Here is a 17,505-nt window from a genome sequence, read left to right as displayed (position 1 = left end):
ACCAGAGATAATGCCTTTTTAGTCTGTTTTGGTTTGGTGTTCTGTGGTTGTCTAAATCAAAGCTCTAAAATTCATATAGCATTGGATCACATGCCAGCATTTCTGGCTTTTGTTTCCATGTTATATTGTGGCCCCTCTGAGCAGATGCCTCCTTCACCTCTGTGTTACATGATGCCTAGAATTTGCATGTTGCACAGTCTACATTAGTGTCACTCTCATAACAGCCCCTGACCAGAGGAGGGTGTTTCTTCCAGAGATATACTTGCTGACAGGTAAATCTGATGGTCCAAATGCCATCTTTTATAAAACAGAAGAGGTAAACTGAGGGAGTCTTTGTTCCATCTCTGACCTAGTTACTGACCCTTGTCTTCTTGTCACACTTCTGAATTTTCTTGTTCTCAGTCACGTGACAGCAGTAGGGATAGACAGCCAGCTGTTATTCATATGATAATACTACTTATGCTAGGCCAGGTGCTACACTTTCTTTTTCATCGAATACTTGGAGATTCTGATATTTGGAGATTTGGGTTTCTCAGTTAGCATCTTATGGTCCAGTTTCAGCATATTTGTCAGCCCTGTGGTTATTCAGATCTCTAGAAGGAAGACGGTGGAAGCCTAGTGTGTCGTTCTCGATTGATTCACTATAAGTGAAGGCACATTTTGAGTTGCTTAGAAGGTATGTTTTTACTTTTTTGCCTTAATCTGCAATGCTAATGTTTTATTACAAGATAACCTTGTTTAATTTGAGAAATTCCCTGGCAGTCCAGTGGTTAGGACTCGGCGCTTTCACAGCCAGGGCCCAGGTTCGATCCCTGGTCAAGGAACTAAGATCCATAAGCCATGCGGCCAAAAAAAAAAACCCTCCCCAAAACAAATAAACATGTTTCTCTTACATTCTGCAAAATGTTGCATCAATTACTTCGTTCTCACAAAGATGTGCATTAGGCCACCGAGATGTTACTCTCCCTGTTTCACAGGTGCAGGAACAGGCTCACATCTGTTGTATGACTTGCCCCAAAGCACACTGGGTGACCTGTTAATGATAAGGGATTCAGATTTTCTTTTCTTGGCTGTGCCAAGTCTTCGTTGCAGCGTGTGGGCTTCTCTAGCTGTAGCATGTAGGCTCAGTAGTTGTGCCGTGAGGGCTTAGTTGCCCACAGCATGTGGGGTCTTAGTTCCCCAGCCAGAGATAGAATCCATATCCCTTGCATTAGAGAGCAGGTTCTTAACCACTGGACCACCAGGGAAGTCCCTGGGTCCAGATCTTCTGGATCAGTACACACATACTGGTGTGTACCAAATTCTCTTTTTTTAAACAGTGACAAATTTAAAAAGCAGATACGGGAACCACTTTTTTTCCCCTGCGGACACTGAGGAGTCCAAACAGTGACCTTGACTGTGGCCTCGTTAACCATGTGGGCCCCTCTTGACATGAAGAATCTGGACTAAGAGAAGAACTCCAGGCAGGCAGGCAGGGAGAACTGAGTACTGACTGCTCACCTTGGTCCTGAGCACAGGGGAGGCGATCCTGAGGGAAGTGGAACAGGAAGAGACAGTCTTCCAGATGAAACCTGCAGTGGTGGTGGTAGGAGGGGAGCACAGCCCAAAGGGCTTTGGTACAGAAAGTGTGGAAGTGTTAGTTGTTAAGTCATGTCTGACTGTTTGCAACCCCATGGACTATAGCCCACCAGGCTCCTCTGTCCATGGGGTTCTCCAGGCAAGAATGCTGGAATGGGTTGCCATACCTTTCTCCGGAGATCTTCCCAACCCAGGGATTGAACCTGGGACTCCTGCTTTGCAGGCAGATTCTTTACCATCTGAGCCACCTGGGAAGAAGGGAGCTATAAAAAAAAATCTGCTGAAGGAACATCCAGAAGCCAACCCTGAATGAAGACCCATAGTATAGATGAGCATTTGTTAGTCAGTGACTACTGTTGGATGTGATGGTAAAATATGGAGGATTTGAATTTAAATTAGCAACTGGAAAGTCCTAGCAGGAAGTAGCCCTTTGTTAAACCTGAGCAGATTGTTCCTTTAAATGTGCCCCATCTTCTAAAGTATTGAATTTCTGTACCTTTTATTCAGCAAAAGCAGCTGAGACTCTTGTTTGAACTTTTCCTTCTCCAGCTGCATTTGGAGTTGCTGCTTTCAATGTGCTCATCCTCAGGGGTTACATTTCATCAGAGGAAGCTGTGCTTGAGTACATTCCCCACACCCCACTGTTTCAGGGCAAACAGATTTTAAGTTATGGGCGATAACAGATATACGCAGAACTGTAAAATGTGAATGTTTAGTCTTGTTTGGGTACTGCTGAGTTTGTGTCCCAGCCCCATCTTAGGACTTTAACTTCTGGCTTGTTTCCTAAACACAATAAAAATGAACCCTTTGGTTCACATCTTTGGGGACGTGGTTTGCAGAAATCATAAATTAAAGTAACTTAGGTGGAACAGAGCCTTTTAACAAATAAGGTGAAAATTACTCCTTTTGCCCTTTACATTCTTTTGGTTCTCAAACTTGGAAAGAAATCTGTGCTTTAAATAAAGCCCCTTTATACCCAGGGTTTCTGAATGGGCTGTGGAAGAATTTGTGTGAGCATCCAGTGCTTTGCCTCTGATGGGTGCCCATCTGGCATTTGACCAGGGCTGCCAGACCTGGAAGGTACCTGGTGTGTTCGGGGCCTCAGAGGATCATGATGCTGTGCACATGCAGCCATCCATGGCAGTGAGATTCCTGGAGCCTCTGCTCCTGTTTGGCTCGATCTTGGGGCACAGGCTGCATTGTTTTTATTGCTGAGACTTTTTTAAAGCACCTCTCCTTCAGCTAGGGATGCTTTGTTTCCATAGCAACAGTTCTCAGTGGTGCCAGGCCAGCCAACAGTGTCAAAAGAAGAGCCATTCCATAAATCGAGGATACTCACCCCTAGATGTCTGCCTTTAGTGGATGTCCAGGGTCCCCCTGTTTAGACCTCATCAGGTATGGTCGTCCTTTGCAATGTTTTCGTGGAATCCCTTGCTTTCCAAATGATTCTGGCATTTATACCTCTTTCTATTGGTCTCATCTTCTAGTTATTTCTATTGATATTTCTTATGTATCCCTCACAAGCTCTTTAAAGGTACGTCCCCCATCTAGCAATCTTTTTCTCTCAGTATCTAGCTTTAGTATAAGCAGTAGGCACTCACTTTTTATTGACAGGGTGAGCAAGAGATTGAAGTTTTCTTCCCCTGGAGAATGGCTCATTTGCAACATGATTTGGCAAGATCATCCCCAGATCCTTGAGCCGCCCTTCTGTGTGCCCTGCAGATGTTGGACTTAACCAGCCTACTTGCATCAGCCTTTATTCTTAGAGGGATAGTCTCATCTGAAATGTCACACTCCTTCTGGGAAACCAGGGAATAATAATGATTACCATTAGTGAGCCCCATTGATGAACTGAGTCTTCTGTCAGGATTCTCTGGGTGACAAAAGACAAAGTCCAGTTCCGACTGGCTTAGGTGAAAGAATCGCTTGGAAGGCTCTATTTATTTATTTATTTGGCTGGCTCCTGATCTTAGTTGTGGCATGTGGGATCTACTTTCCTGACCAGGGATCAAACCCAGGGCCCCTGCACGGGGATTGTGGAGTCCTAGCCACTGGACCACCAGGGAAGTCCCTGGAAGGCTAACTGTGTCGTTTTGAGTAGCCTGTGAAAGAATAGTGTTGCTGCCAGGCTTATCAAACAATGGAAGGTGGCCCTGGAATATGGCCCTGGATCTTCTGGGTCTATCTCTCCAGGTGTCAGCTTCATCATCTCTACCTGGAGACCAGCTACCGTCTACCCTAATTTCCCAGCCTGGGGCTTCCTTCACCAGAGAGAGATGAACTTTGTTTCCCAATTCATTGTGGAAAATCACAGAAAAGTTCCAAATGGCCCAGCTTGGGCCTGGTCTGCCTCTGGGACAGCCAACTCTGTTAGAACAAAGAGGAAAACTTCCAGGAGGAAGGCAATGTACTGAGTAAACAGTACCCAAGGTGTTTACTGCTAAGCCCTGTTTTCCTTCCTGACAAGTCTTTGGGTTGGGACTATTGTCCCTGTTCTAGGGATGATGAGTCTGTACCTCTTAGATGCTGAGGTTGAGTGGCTGGACAGAAATCACACAATAAGTGGCAAGACTGGCATTTTGAATCCCTGTCTGCTGGTTCAAGAACCCCCTGCTTTTTACTAATACTTTGCGTGGCCTTTCCAAACTATAGGAAGGGAACTGACAGACGTAAAGTTGAACAACAGAAATGATAGCAGAGTAAGTGGGAAAATATCATTTTCTTTCCACTCACCTTGAACATTAGCCCCTTACTATTTTTTCAGAGAGCTTAAAGCCATATCAGTTCTGAAAATGAGAAGCCTCTTCCTCCTTCCTGTGGTGGCAGCAAATGGGATCTCAGTTTTCAATCTCTGAAAGGCTGCCCATGGACTCACAGGATAAAGGCAGTATAATTCTCTCAGAGAATGAAATCAGATGCATCTAGGAGCCAGAGGGGAGGTTAATTTCTCTAGGCATTTTCATTGGCTCAGATTCTCTCTATCTACACAGGTGGCAGACAACAGTTCTGGGGTGGGGGGCGAGGGGAAAGAGGTGAAAAAAGAAGAAATCAGTGAGGTCTGTGCCAGGTTCCACACTGCTTATCTTCCGTGCACATGACCTAGCGAGGCTTAGGTAGACCATTCAGCATCTGCTTCAGGAGGCAAGGAAAATTAAGAATAATGGTTACAGTCAATAATGCACAAAAATACAGAGATAGCATAATTGATTCTGCTGAGTCTTGTAGGCTAGCTGAGTGGGTCTCCTTGAATCTCCCATTTGCAGAATCTCAGTCAGTAAAGAGGACGGCCACAGTCACTGCTTCCTAATAGCATCTTCGGATGCAGGCTGCAACCACGCTCCAGTGCTCAATTCAGAAACTCCGCTAAGGGTGGATTGAAAGCAGACATTTTTGGGTGATTAGTTCTGTTTTTAATCCACATACGGCCTGGAATGGAAAAGTAGCCACATTTTAACGAGTGTCTAGGGGCAGTGCCAGAATCATTCTTTCAGCACGTTTTCTCATTAGCTAGGTATAAAAGCATTTTAGGGTCATTTAAAAGTAAAGTCTTGACCTTCTGTAGGTCCTAGGATATTTCCAACTACAAAACACTCCTCCTCCAGGGTGATTGATTATTAGATATCAAATATTAGGGTAGGTGTTGAGAATGGACTTGCTTGATGGAGCGAATACTTCAGAAGAACCTTTTGGACTCTGGAAAATGAATTATATTAAATTTCCTCAACTTCAGTACATTGTTAAAACAAGCAAAAGTATTCCATCCTGAAAAACAAAAAAAAATCTGGCAGACAGTTTATCTTTCTTTAAGACTGTGAAATGTAAGATGGTGTGAGTCTTACTTCTTTGCTGAAAAAGTGGTACCGTAAGCAGAGACAGTTCTGGTAGGATGCCAGATGGAGAAGAGAGAAAGAGAGACAGAAACCCTTTCTCTGAGAAAGGACTGTGGAAACTTCTTCAGCCTTGAGATTGAAGAATAGGATGTGGCCCTTCTTGCCTTTCCTTTCACTGAATGTCATGTGTCTTAGGGGATTTGGGTGGAGAACACTTTGGCTTTAATCCCATCAGTGCATCCTTAGACCATGACGTGACCAACAAGATCACAGAATTGGATGCACAATCCTGTGCAATTGGATGCTGTGCCTCAAAAAGTGAGTCTTTTTTGATGGAAATTTGCCAGCAGGGGCCTCTGCAGTACTTTTTCACACAATGGCCAAACATTTTTTAGAAGGTCCAGTAGGTTGAGAATTTACTCACTTCTGGCAGCATTGGGGGCTTTAAACTTTACATTAGCCAAATAGATAACAGTTACAGAAAGTGGGATACTGTGGTTTTGAACCATTGCTTACAGTGGTGCCTGGAGAAAGGGAGGGCTGTGCTCATTCAGAGCAGTAATTTAGCACTGCTGCTCTTCTGAGAAGTACCCTATGGGGTTTATAATCTGTTGGCACATATTCGTCAAGTTCTAATTGTGCTCTAGCTTTGGTAAGATGCTGTAGTAGAGGTGAAAGTAGTGAAAGTTATTTGCTCAGTTGTGTCCGACTCTTTGCAACCCCAGGGACTATAGCCTGCCAGGCCTATCTGTCCATGGGCTTCTCCAGGCAAGAATACTGGAGTGGATAGCTGTTCTCTTCTCCAGGGGATTTTCCCAACCCAGGGATTGAACCCAGGTCTCCTCCATTGCAGGAAGATTCTTTACCATCTGAACCACCAGGGAAGCCCTTAGTTGAGGTGATACTTTGTTACCAGAGTCATTTTGGTTAGTGAGAAGGAGTTATTAGTAATTATACTCAGACAGTCCTTCTCTTCTGTGATTGTCCTGTTACCTACTCTCCCATCTACTTCCCTATCAATTTCTCCTCTTCTCGTTTTCTCTCTTATCTTCTCATATCCTTTCTTTCGAGGAGTAAGCGTCTTTTAATTTTGTGGCTGCAGGCACCATCTGCAGTGATTTTGGAGCCCCCCAGAATAAAGCCTGACACTGTTTCCACTGTTGCCCCATCTATTTGCCATGAAGTGATGGGACCAGATGCCATGATCTTAGTTTTCTGAATGTTGAGCTTTAAGCCAACTTTATCACTCTCCAGTTTCACTTTCATCAAGAGGCTTTTTTTAGTTCCTCTTCACTTTCTGCCATAAGGGTGGTGTCATCTGCATATCTGAGGTTATTGATATTTCTCCTGTAACACCTAAATGAAAGGGATTAGAATGATCCAAGCCAACACTGTTTACAAAATCAGGTGTGGCAGCCTAGATTTTGCCCTGAGGTATCATTTGCTGGTCCCTGCTCTCATACACACCGCCTCCACTTTGTCACACCACTGTCCACTTCTGTTCCCTTGGCTCCACTGAAACCGTTCCTGTCAAGGTCATCCGTGACTTCCCTGGTGTTCATTTTGGTGGCAGTCTTCTGTCCTAATCTTACATGAATTTTCTCATATGGAAACACAAAAGACCCAAATAGCCAAAGCAATCTTGAGAAAGAAAGATGAAGTTGAAGGAATCAGGCTCTGTGACTTCAGACTATACTACAAAGCAACAGCAATCAAAACAGTATGGCACTGGCACAAAACCAGATCATTTATTACTTTTTCACATTTTAATTTTGTTAGCATTTGATTTTGGTTTGTCATCATCTTAGGAACTCTAATGTTGGTCAGTATGGCAGTCAGCAGTGCTCAGCAGAATCTTGTATCCTGGTTATGAGGAAGTAAATATTAGAAATAAAGAAGCAAATTCCTAGGAGGGATGGGAAGGTGCAGTGCAGTAGATGGGCACAGATTCACTGGGGCCGTGGCTGAGGATAGGAAGTGTCCAATAGTGAGCAGGGCTAGAGGTGGTGAGTGAGAGGGAAGAATAATAATATGTATGTATATATGTATCTATCCGTAGGTGCAAACATACATTTGCCCAGGCTGGTCATAAGCCTGGAAATAGACCTAGTTAGTATCTGTGCAGTTTTTTCCACCTATTATGTCATTGAATCCTCCCAACAACACTGGAAGTAGGTTGCATTGTCACCACTTTGCAGATGAGGAAACCGATCCCCAGAGAGGTTGTCCAGCTGGTATATGACAGCACAGGGAGGCCTCAGGCACCTGCCTTCTGGCTGGAACGTGGTGGGATCTGTCACTGCTCCATAGCTGTTTTGGGGGTGCTGAATCTGGCAGTGAGGAAGGCAGGATGGTGGGAAGCAGAGAGGACACAGTTGCTGAATGAGGCGTCCTTTCAGGAGGAATGGGGTTGAGGGGCTGCTCAGGGAGACCCAGTTCCATTCCATCACCCATTTGGACTGGTTACTCCTCTTCAGGTAACATTTCCCAAATTACAGATACCAATGCCAGTTGTTGTTCTGAGACCAAACCGTCTGATGATTAAAATACCTTAGTCCGGATGGCAGACATGACCAGCATAAAAGCTCCTTTGCTCCCCAAGCCTTGGTAGATACAAGTTCAGTGATCCAGCAGAGCAGATGCACACTCTGCCTGCCCCGGGAGGTGGTATGAACAGCTGTTTATTCAAATAGCATCACCTCAGTCTTGGCAACAAACGGGCAAAGTAAGTTGAGACACAGTCTCACGCAGCAGTTCAGCATTCCTCGTCCCCAGCCTAAAACCCCTGCCGATCCCAGAGGTGGAAGAAGGTCAGAAGAGACCTCTATCAGGGCTGAGCCACACTAGGTGAGATACTCCAGACAGAGGAAGTAGTCCCAGCATCAGAACAAGCAGCCTCCCGGAAGCCAGGGAAGGACGGGGAGACAGTCCCTCCTTCCAGCCAGGGAGGAATTATCTGCCCAGGAAGCTGCCTTAAGTTTGCGTTTCGAGGATGTTTTTCAGCAAAAAGGAAAATGTGTTAGTTTGTAGTCCAGAGGCAGCTCTACCTCTGGCTTCTGCTGAAGGCGAAGGTTCAGATCTGTCAGGGCTTTTGTCTTCCTGCCTACCCCTCAGCTTTGCTGTCCTCTTTCCTCTGTCAGGGTGTTCTCTGGGAGGCTGGCTGTTTGTCCTGTGCAGGCACAGATGGCCACACACAGACTTAATACATTTTTAAAGGGCTCAGGAGGCCCCGTTAAAACAGGCCACACTTAAATCCAAAATAAATGAACTGCGTTCGATAAAATAAAGCTTGAGTTCTTCAGGCCACTGCCTCCCTCACCGGTATGTGTGTTCTGCTAGTGTGCAACTGAGCACCTTCTCCACTTCGCAGATGCTCCTTCCCAGACTCGCACAATTGCAGCTGAGGTTTGTAATGCTTTTCATGGCTGTCATCTTCGTCGGGTTTTATTTCAGTGGAAACATTTGGCTCACCATTAGCTTTCTGTGTCCCTTTGTAACTTCTTTGATTTCTAAGTGGGGTACCTAGAAATGTCTTTAAGGTTGGCCACAGTTCTGGAGTCCCCATGCACAGCTGTGATTTTTTTTTTTTTTTTTTGAAGGCTCCATCTTCTGGAACTTCCAAAATCTGGAGCATCTCCTACCCTCAACTTAGAGCCACCTCTGTGTGTCTGCAGACTTTTGAAGGTTACCGCACATGTGTGCACACGCACACACACGGATGTGCGTTCCTGTTTATTTGTTGTCATCAGTATGTGTAGTGTTCACTGAGACAGAGGAGAATAGTTTAGTTTTTAAATGAAAACTTTATGATTCAACTTGGCAAGAACCCTGAATATTTATCTGCCTGTATCCAAATGCTGGACTCCCTTTGTCTCTGCTGCCCAGGACTCAGGTGAAATCATCCACACAAGTGCAACGAAGCAAGAGAGCTTTAGGCATTTTCCTCTGAGGCTGCACTTGACCATGGTGTAGGGACAATGCTGCTTTGTGTTTCATTTATTCCTCTCATTCTAGGCACTTGAAGAGGCCCAGAAAGCGATACAGCAGCTTTTTGGAAAAATCAAAGATATCAAAGACAAAGCAGAAAAATCAGAGCAAATGGTGAGTTGAGGTTTCCTCCTGACATTTTTATACCAGCAGAGGAGGTTGACTTGTCATCCAGTTGTGTACCGGTTAATAGACTTGTTCTTCCCCCTTGCCACTAACCACACCCAACGTCTCCAACTCCAGCCCTGGGAGGACATACCACACCCATTCAGGAGGAGCCACGAGACACGCAGTGACTCACCCTCCCTGCTGCCCGGCATCTGCATCCCTCTCTTTAAGTAGGGAAAGTTCTTTTCTTTTCCTTCCCCAAAATAGCTTCCTAGTCATTTTGGATTTCTCTCTCTAACATTTGTTTGCATCACCCATTTCTCAGTTCAGATGTACGACATGTGATACCACTTGAAAACTGGACTTGGATCTGGGGGGTGGGCTGCATCCCACTGGTGAGACGCCCTGAGGGGTTTAAGGTCTCCCTCTACCAGTGGTGCACTCCAGGGATGTGTTCATCTGCCGACCGAGGGGCCCACCAGTTTTTTCCACTCTAAATAGGAAGAATGAAAAGTGAAAGTGAAGTTGCTCAGTCATGTCCGACTCTTTGTGACCCCATGGACTGTAGCCTACCAGGCTCCTTTGTCTATGGGATTTTCCAGGCAATAAATAGTACTGGAGTGGGTTGCCGTTTTCTTCTCCAGGGGGATCTTCCCAAAGCAGGGATTGAACCCGGGTCTCCCACATTGTAGACAGACACTTTACTGTCTGAGCCACCAGGGAATTTGTCAGAGGAGCACAGAGCATGGTCCTGGGCTGTGTTAGTTGCTTAGTGAATGAAAGCCCTTATTACTGTCATCTTCTCCCCCTACTCATTTCGGTCATATGGACTCCTGCTGCTGCTGCTGCTGAGTCGCTTCAGTCGCGTCCGACTCTGTGAGACCCCATAGACGGCAGCCCACCGGGCTCCCCCGTCCCTGGGATTCTCCAGGCAAGAACACTGGAGTGGGCTGCCATTTCCTTCTCTAGTACATGAAAGTGAAAAGTGAAAGTGAAGTCACTCAGTTGTGTCTGACTCCTAGCGACCCCATGGATTGCAGCCTACCAGGCTCCTCCGCCCATGGGATTTTCCAGGCAAGAGTACTGGAGTGGGCTGCCAGTGTTGGCTTCTCCAACACAGACTCCTAAACCCTCACAAACTTCTCTCCCTACATCTTGTTATAATCTACTCGGGAACAGACCCGAGGTCATACTCCCAAGGATCCTGCACTTCTCGTCAGTGCCCATTCAGTAGGGTTGGGCAGGATGTGGAACATGGGCGGGGCAGGCCTGGCTTCAGTGGTGGACATGAGGGAGTCAGTTTGATATCATTAGTGAGCAGCACAGCCTCTGACCTCAGACCACCTGCCTTCAGATCCACCCTTTCTCTCCTGACTCCCTGTGGTCCTCAAACACGTTATTGATATTTACCCTCTTGGTACCTCTGTTTCCTCACTGTGAAGTGGAGGTGATAGTCATGCAATTGTGGGGATTCATGGAGCACTTAGGATCTTGCTCTGCTGGGAGCAGTGAGCACCTGAGGAGGAGCGGAATGGGACAAATTCTTGAGATGAGGCGAAGGAAGAATGTTCAGGATTTAATGACTGATTTTCCCTGGTGGTACAGAGGTTAAAGCGTCTGCCTGCAATGTGGGAAACCTGGGTTCAATCCCTGGGTTGGGAAGATCCCCTGGAAAAGGAAATGGCAACCCACTACAGTATTCTTGCCTGGAGAATCCCATGGACGGAGGAGCTTGGTGGGCTACAGTCCACGGGTCGAAAAGAGTCGGACACGACTGAGCCACTTCACTTAGTGACACAGGGGTGAGAAGCGTCACGCGTCACAGATGATGCTGACTTTTAACATAGTAGTTAAAGATCCCTGACGCTTGCAGTGGAGCTAAGTAACCCAGGAAGAAAGGCAGGGATTTTTTTTTTTTTTAGTGGAAAGGAAAGTGAAGATTTATTTCAGTGTTGGAAGGGAATGATCCAATTATAGGGCCACACTCCTATATGCTATCTATTCTTGATCTTCTTTTCCCCCAAACATACTTATTTAGTAAACACATGATAGATTTTTTACCCCCCAGGCCCCGCCATAGAAATAGAGACATTTTGGTAGCCTGGGGGGTCATATAGAGAGAAGACTTGATGGGGCAAGTCCCTGGAAAGAGACCTTTTCCTGCTAAGATCCAATCAGCCTTGCAGGACTGTGAGTGTGGAACTGAGCTATTCAGGTCATGAACCTTTACTTTATGGCTTCACCAAGGTTGATCAAACGAAAAAATCAGGTCACATGATCTTAACTGACTGGGCTTTTTCACTTTTAATGGGAGATCTATCTTTAATGGGAGAATGTTTGTGCCTGCTATCCTTTCCTCCAGATGTCAAAGAACCTGGGAAACCAAATGGCTTGCTCTTCAGAAAATTTCTTGGTCAGCGTGGACTCGGACAGTTTAGTGAAGAAGTCCGCCTAGATGTTAATAAAGTTGGAGAATTGTTCCCATCTCCCTACTGAATTTACTTTTCTAGTGACTGAAATACATTACTTTGGCCAAAAAGTTCGTTCGGATTTTTCTAGCCAATCTTATGGAAAAGTGAATAAACTTTTTGGCCAACCCAGTACTAACATTCCCAGCTACAATGTTTCTTTCTCTTGGATTTCCACCCCCACACCACCACCACCATCAGCCCTGTTGAAGTTTTACTCCCTCAATTGCCTTCTCTGCCTGAAGACTCTCCTCTTATGGTACTATGTTAAGCTTATTTTGCATGGGTTACGTTTTAGTCTTCTTGAAATTTGAGAAGAAAATTTCCTTTGTGGAGACTGGACAATGAACCCTAGTTCCATGAATAAAGAACATCTCAATAGAATTAGCCAACTCACAGTATTCATTTTGTACCAAACCTAGTCGCCCCGTTGCCAGAAGGTCATGTCCTTGTGGCCGTGTACCTTCTGACCTTGTTCAGGAGGAGATCCACTGTCCTCGGCTCCTGGACCCCGTGTGCTCCACACTCAGTTACTATTAGGATCACACCATTTGGGGTGAAGAATGAAGTTCATTTCATTCTCACAACTGAGGATTTTGTAGCCCCTGGTAAAGTCTGCTGAAGAAATGCCAAATTAAATGTAAACGGGCTGATTGGAAATTATTTTGGGTCTGCATTGGGAAAACACCTGTGTTTTCTCCAAGGGCTAACTCGAGATATGTTTGTCCTTTTTGTTTGCATTGTTTTCTTGTGAGGCCACTTCCAGACGGGTTGACATCCATCTTAACCATCCTCTTTTTCTCCTGTGGTTTTGCACTATTCAGGTGAAGGAAATCACCCGCGACATTAAGCAGTTAGATCATGCCAAACGCCACCTGACCACCTCAATCACAACGCTGAACCACCTACACATGCTGGCTGGTGGTGTGGATTCCCTCGAGTAAGCACCCAGGCGGTCTGCCCCGGGTCCACGGGAAACGAATGAGTCACAGAGGAAACGGCACCATAGATTTAATTGCTCCTCAGCCAGGAGCGTCTCCCCACTCTGCCTCACTTCCTACACATCGGTCTCAGATGTTGAAACACCACTTTTGTTTTGTGCCCTCGGGTGCTTAACATCTAACAAACACCTGAGACTTTGAGGTGACTAAAGGGGACCTGGAGCGCTTGCGAAGAATGACTGCAAGAACACGGGTCATTTCCGTGTGATAGATCTCTACCTTGGGAGTTGACAGGAGATGTAGGGCTGTGTAGTCACATACCCCAACCTCTGCCTCGGCAAGTTTTCCTACTGGTCTCGGGCTGAGTTTCAGTGGCATTGAAGGTGCCTAATGGAAACAGATCCTTAATTGATCATCCAGCCCACTTTACTTTTTTTCAACCCACTTGTTCAAAGATGGAAACTTCCCATTTGGCTTGTAAAGCATCTGTAGGGAATGGTACATGAGAACATGAGTAGTAGTATTAAAAGAAGGAGCTGGTTACTGACCACAAGGAAGCAGCCCCAAAAGGCCTCCTTTACCAGCAAGATTCTGACCTTCCTATTTGCTCCTGTGGTCTCTCCCAAGCTAAGAATTCCCCTGGTCCCAACCTCAGCATAATCTCACGGGTGGGCAGAGAAAGAGCACCTTCCTAGGAATATAGACACAGTATCCAAAGTCTGGGTGAGTCAGGTGCAGGCTCTTCCTGGTCTCTCCCTGATGTCGCATGGGCTCCAGCAATCCCTGGCTAGTGACTGGAAGAGCAGTGTCCTCATCCCTTTCTCCCGGCACTCCGTGCTTTCCGCCAAGCCAGCAGACCAGACAGCAGTAGCCACAGAACTCCTTGGCTTGAACTTGATCCAGTCTCTTTAAGTGCTTTGTAAGGGAAGTCATAAATTATACATTTAATTAGAAAACCCAACCCTAATGAAAACTTTAGATCTGATAGTTTGTTCCTTCCTTGCTGTAACTGTTGATTTTATCAGCATCCTTTTATTTAAGCTTCATTAACCTTAGCAGTAGGGAAACTAAACATACCTAAACATTCACAGAGTTGCTTAATCTTGGCTTAAAATCTACAGATTTGAGTTAATGTTTAAGTGTATATAAATGCTCTTTGTTGTATCCTGGGAAGATGTGTTTGGTTTGCTCAAGTGCCATAACTGTCAAGTAATTACATGCTCGCCCCTGTTCTCTGTCAAAAGCCAGCTCTTCTGTAATACCCAACCCAAATCCCAAATTCGTAGTCTTTCCAGATTCCCCTCTCCCAACCCAGTGGGACTTCATCACTCACACAGTCTTGTACCTCCCAGAGCACAGAACTTGGCCTTCTGTTGAGAGCTGCATTTGTCCTACTTGGTACTACTTAAATGTCCGTGTCACTCTCCCTGACTTACTCATGTCCCTTTGTGGATTTGAACTTGGTGCTATTCCCCCCTCCCATCCCAGGGCATAGGACTATATATATTCAGTGCTCAGGAATGCTTATTATTATAAGTTGAGTTGCTGTCTACTTTAGAGCCAGACTAGGTTGGTCCGTATCTGTTTCTTGTGTCCTAGTGTTTTTCTAGAACCCTCAATTTCCTGTTTCCTTGCAGAGCCATGACCAGGCGAAGGCAGTATGGAGAAGTTGCTAATCTTCTTCAGGGCGTGATGAATGTTCTGGAGCACTTCCACAAATATATGGGCATTCCACAGATCCGGCAGCTTTCTGAAAGGTAAAATCTCATTGGAGAAAATGATCTTCCCTTTTAAGGAAAGATGGTGCTAGGAGGTGCTTAAGCGCTCAGTTCAGGAAGTTCAGTGTGGAATCACGCTGTGGGAAGAAGCTCAGAGGTCACCTGACCTGCCTCTCTCTGATGTGTCCCCCCTACCAGCTCCTAACCATGCTATCTAAAGCTCCCTGTATCAGGTAGTTGCTAGCCTGTCTCACGGGAGTGGTTGCTGACATCTCTCAGCTGCCCAGGGCTCCATTTGTTAGGGAAACCTTTCTCGTTGTCTGTTTCCTTGTAAAAAATCAACACAATCCAGGACTCAGTGGCTGACGACAACAGTCATTTTGCTCATGCAATCTAGCCTGGCCCAGCAGGGATGCCTCATCTCTGCTCCATGCACCATCAGCCAGGATGGCTCCAGGAGGGGATGGAGGATCCACTGATTTACTCTCATGGCTGGCAGATTGGTGCTTGCCATCGGCTGGGACCTCAGCCAGGTGGTCCTCCCGGCCGCTTGGGCTTCCCCTAGATGAGGTGGTGCTGGGGCCCAGAAATGAGCACCCCCAAGATGCTCTAAGAACCAGGTCTTAGAAGTCACATAAGGTCACTTCTGTGGTCACCTGGTCTTCAGAATTCAAGAGGAAGGAACATGGCTGCCCCCACCCCCAATGGGAGGAGTGTCAAAGTCACACTGGTATACAGAGCTCATGGGAGGAGAGACTGCTATGGCAGTCTTCGCAAATAACAGCCTGCCCTTGAACTTCAGGTGTAACAAAATGATGATTTAACCTCTTTACATTTGTTCTTTCCATCCTATTCTATTGAGTTTTGACCCCAGATTTAGAGCCAATAGAAAGAAAGGCAGATGCTTAAAGAGAGAGAGTGGGGGATTTAATGCCTTGTCTGTTAAAAGTAGCAGCAGGAAAGATAGTAAGACCCAGACAGTCACAATTGATGGATCCTAACCCTTTTTTTGCTACAAAGAGGCCAGTACTCAGCAGGAACCATCCTTTTTAACTCTGCCTTCTGATAAGACCTAATGGCTACAGGCCTCTCTTTTTCCCTAAGTGTCTTTATTTTTAATTATATACATAATACACGTGTACATTTTCTTTATTTTAAAAAAAAGTCAATATACAGATGAAACTTAAGTCCTCTTTAGCGATACCTGATGTCCCACTGCTACTCATAGCGCTAGTTACTATTATCAGTTTAATTCTCATCCTCTAGATTTTTTTTCTGTGCATTTAAATAAATCTTTAGTTTTAGATTGTGGGTTTATTTTGCTTTGTTTTGTTTTAAATAAATGATCTCATACCATATGCTTCATTCTGAATCTTTCTTTTTGTTTTTAACTTAAGAGTGTATTTTAGAGGTTTCACCACATCAGTGTATACAAACCTAACTCATTTTCTTTAATTGATGCATAGAGTTCTGTAGTATAACATACCACAGATTATTTAACGATTTTCATATCACTAGACCATTTGCTTCTGATTTGAAAAATACATTCCTTCTTACACATCTACAATTTTTCTACGATAAATTCTGGGTAATAGGTCACGTGCATTTAAAATTTTAATAACTGGGAGTGGGGTTCAGGATGGGGAACACGTGTGCACCTGTGGCAGATTCATGTTGATATATGGCAAAACCAATACAATATTATAAAGTAATTAGCCTATAATTAAAATAAATAAATTTAAAAATAAATAAATAAAATAAAATTTTAATAACTGCTGTTCCTTTGCCCTCCAAAGTGGCTTGATTTATTTATAGGACCGTCTGAACAGTGTGTGAGTACCCATTTCCCCTTATCTTCAACAACACTTGATTTGGTTAATTTTCTTTTCATTTATCTGATGGATAAAAAATGGTACCTAATTCCTTTCATTTTCATTTATCTGGCAACTAGTGAGATTAGTTTTCTTTTCATTTGACTATTAGTCATTTGCATCTCCTCTGTGAGATGCCAGTATGTATCCTTTGCCTGTTTGTCTATTGAGTTACTTCTGTGCTGTGCTTAGTCGCTCAGTGGTGCCTGACTCTTGTGACCCCATGGACTTGTCGCCTGCCAGGCTCCTCTGTCCATGGGGTTCTCCTGGCAAGAATACTGGAATGGGTTGCCATGCCCTCCTTCAGGGGATCTTCCCAGCCCAGGGGTCCAACCCAGGTCTCCCGCATTGCAGGTGCATTCTTTCCTGTCTAAGCTACCTTATCCCTTCCTTATTAATCTGTAGGAATTCTCTGTGTGTTCTGGATACCAATCCTTTGTCAGATTTTTTAAATGTATTTATTTTATTATTTATATATATTATTTATTTTATTATTTACATATTTATTTTATAAATATTTTTTTGGGGGGTGCTGCATTTGGTCTTAGTTGCATCATACAGGATCTTTTCTTGCAGTGCTCAGGCTTCAGTAAGTGCCCCTTGGCATGTGAGATCTTGGTTCCCCAACCAGGGATTGAACCTGCATCTCCTGCATTGCAAGGCAGATTCTTAACCACTGGACCATGAGGGAAGTCCCAGATCTTGCCTGCAGAAACCGTCTAGGTGTGTTACCTGTTTTCAATCCAGATCCTTGTCCTTTCAGTCTCAATAGTAATTGGTCCATTCAAGGTACCTACTTCTTTATCTCTTTAAAAATTGTATTGAAATATACGTTGCATTAAAATTTACCATTTTAATTATTTTTCACTGGACAGTTTCGTAGTATTAAGTATACATTCAGTCTTCCCCAGTGGCTCAGTGGTAAAGAATCCATCTGCAACACAGGAGACGCATGTTTGATCCTTGGGTCGGGAAGATTTCCTGGAGGAGGGCATGGCAACCCA

At 44.9% G+C, this 17,505-nt stretch overlaps 1 protein-coding gene across 1 annotated transcript in view; it reads left to right on the top strand.

Moving 5' to 3' along the window:
* The window catches only part of VPS53 (VPS53 subunit of GARP complex), a 129,056-nt gene that overhangs the window by 25,009 nt on the left and 86,542 nt on the right, over window positions 1-17,505 (top strand). The window contains exons 5-7 of the mRNA XM_040243825.1: window positions 9,423-9,509; window positions 12,796-12,911; window positions 14,550-14,669. Of these exons, the coding sequence (XP_040099759.1) occupies window positions 9,423-9,509; window positions 12,796-12,911; window positions 14,550-14,669 (323 nt within the window). The remainder of the gene's footprint in view (window positions 1-9,422; window positions 9,510-12,795; window positions 12,912-14,549; window positions 14,670-17,505) is intronic.

Source organism: Oryx dammah, unplaced genomic scaffold (genome assembly GCF_014754425.2).
Source record: "Oryx dammah isolate SB20612 unplaced genomic scaffold, SCBI_Odam_1.1 HiC_scaffold_8, whole genome shotgun sequence".
Taxonomy (NCBI): Eukaryota; Metazoa; Chordata; class Mammalia; order Artiodactyla; family Bovidae; genus Oryx; species Oryx dammah.
This window is presented reverse-complemented; position numbering and strand designations above follow the sequence as displayed.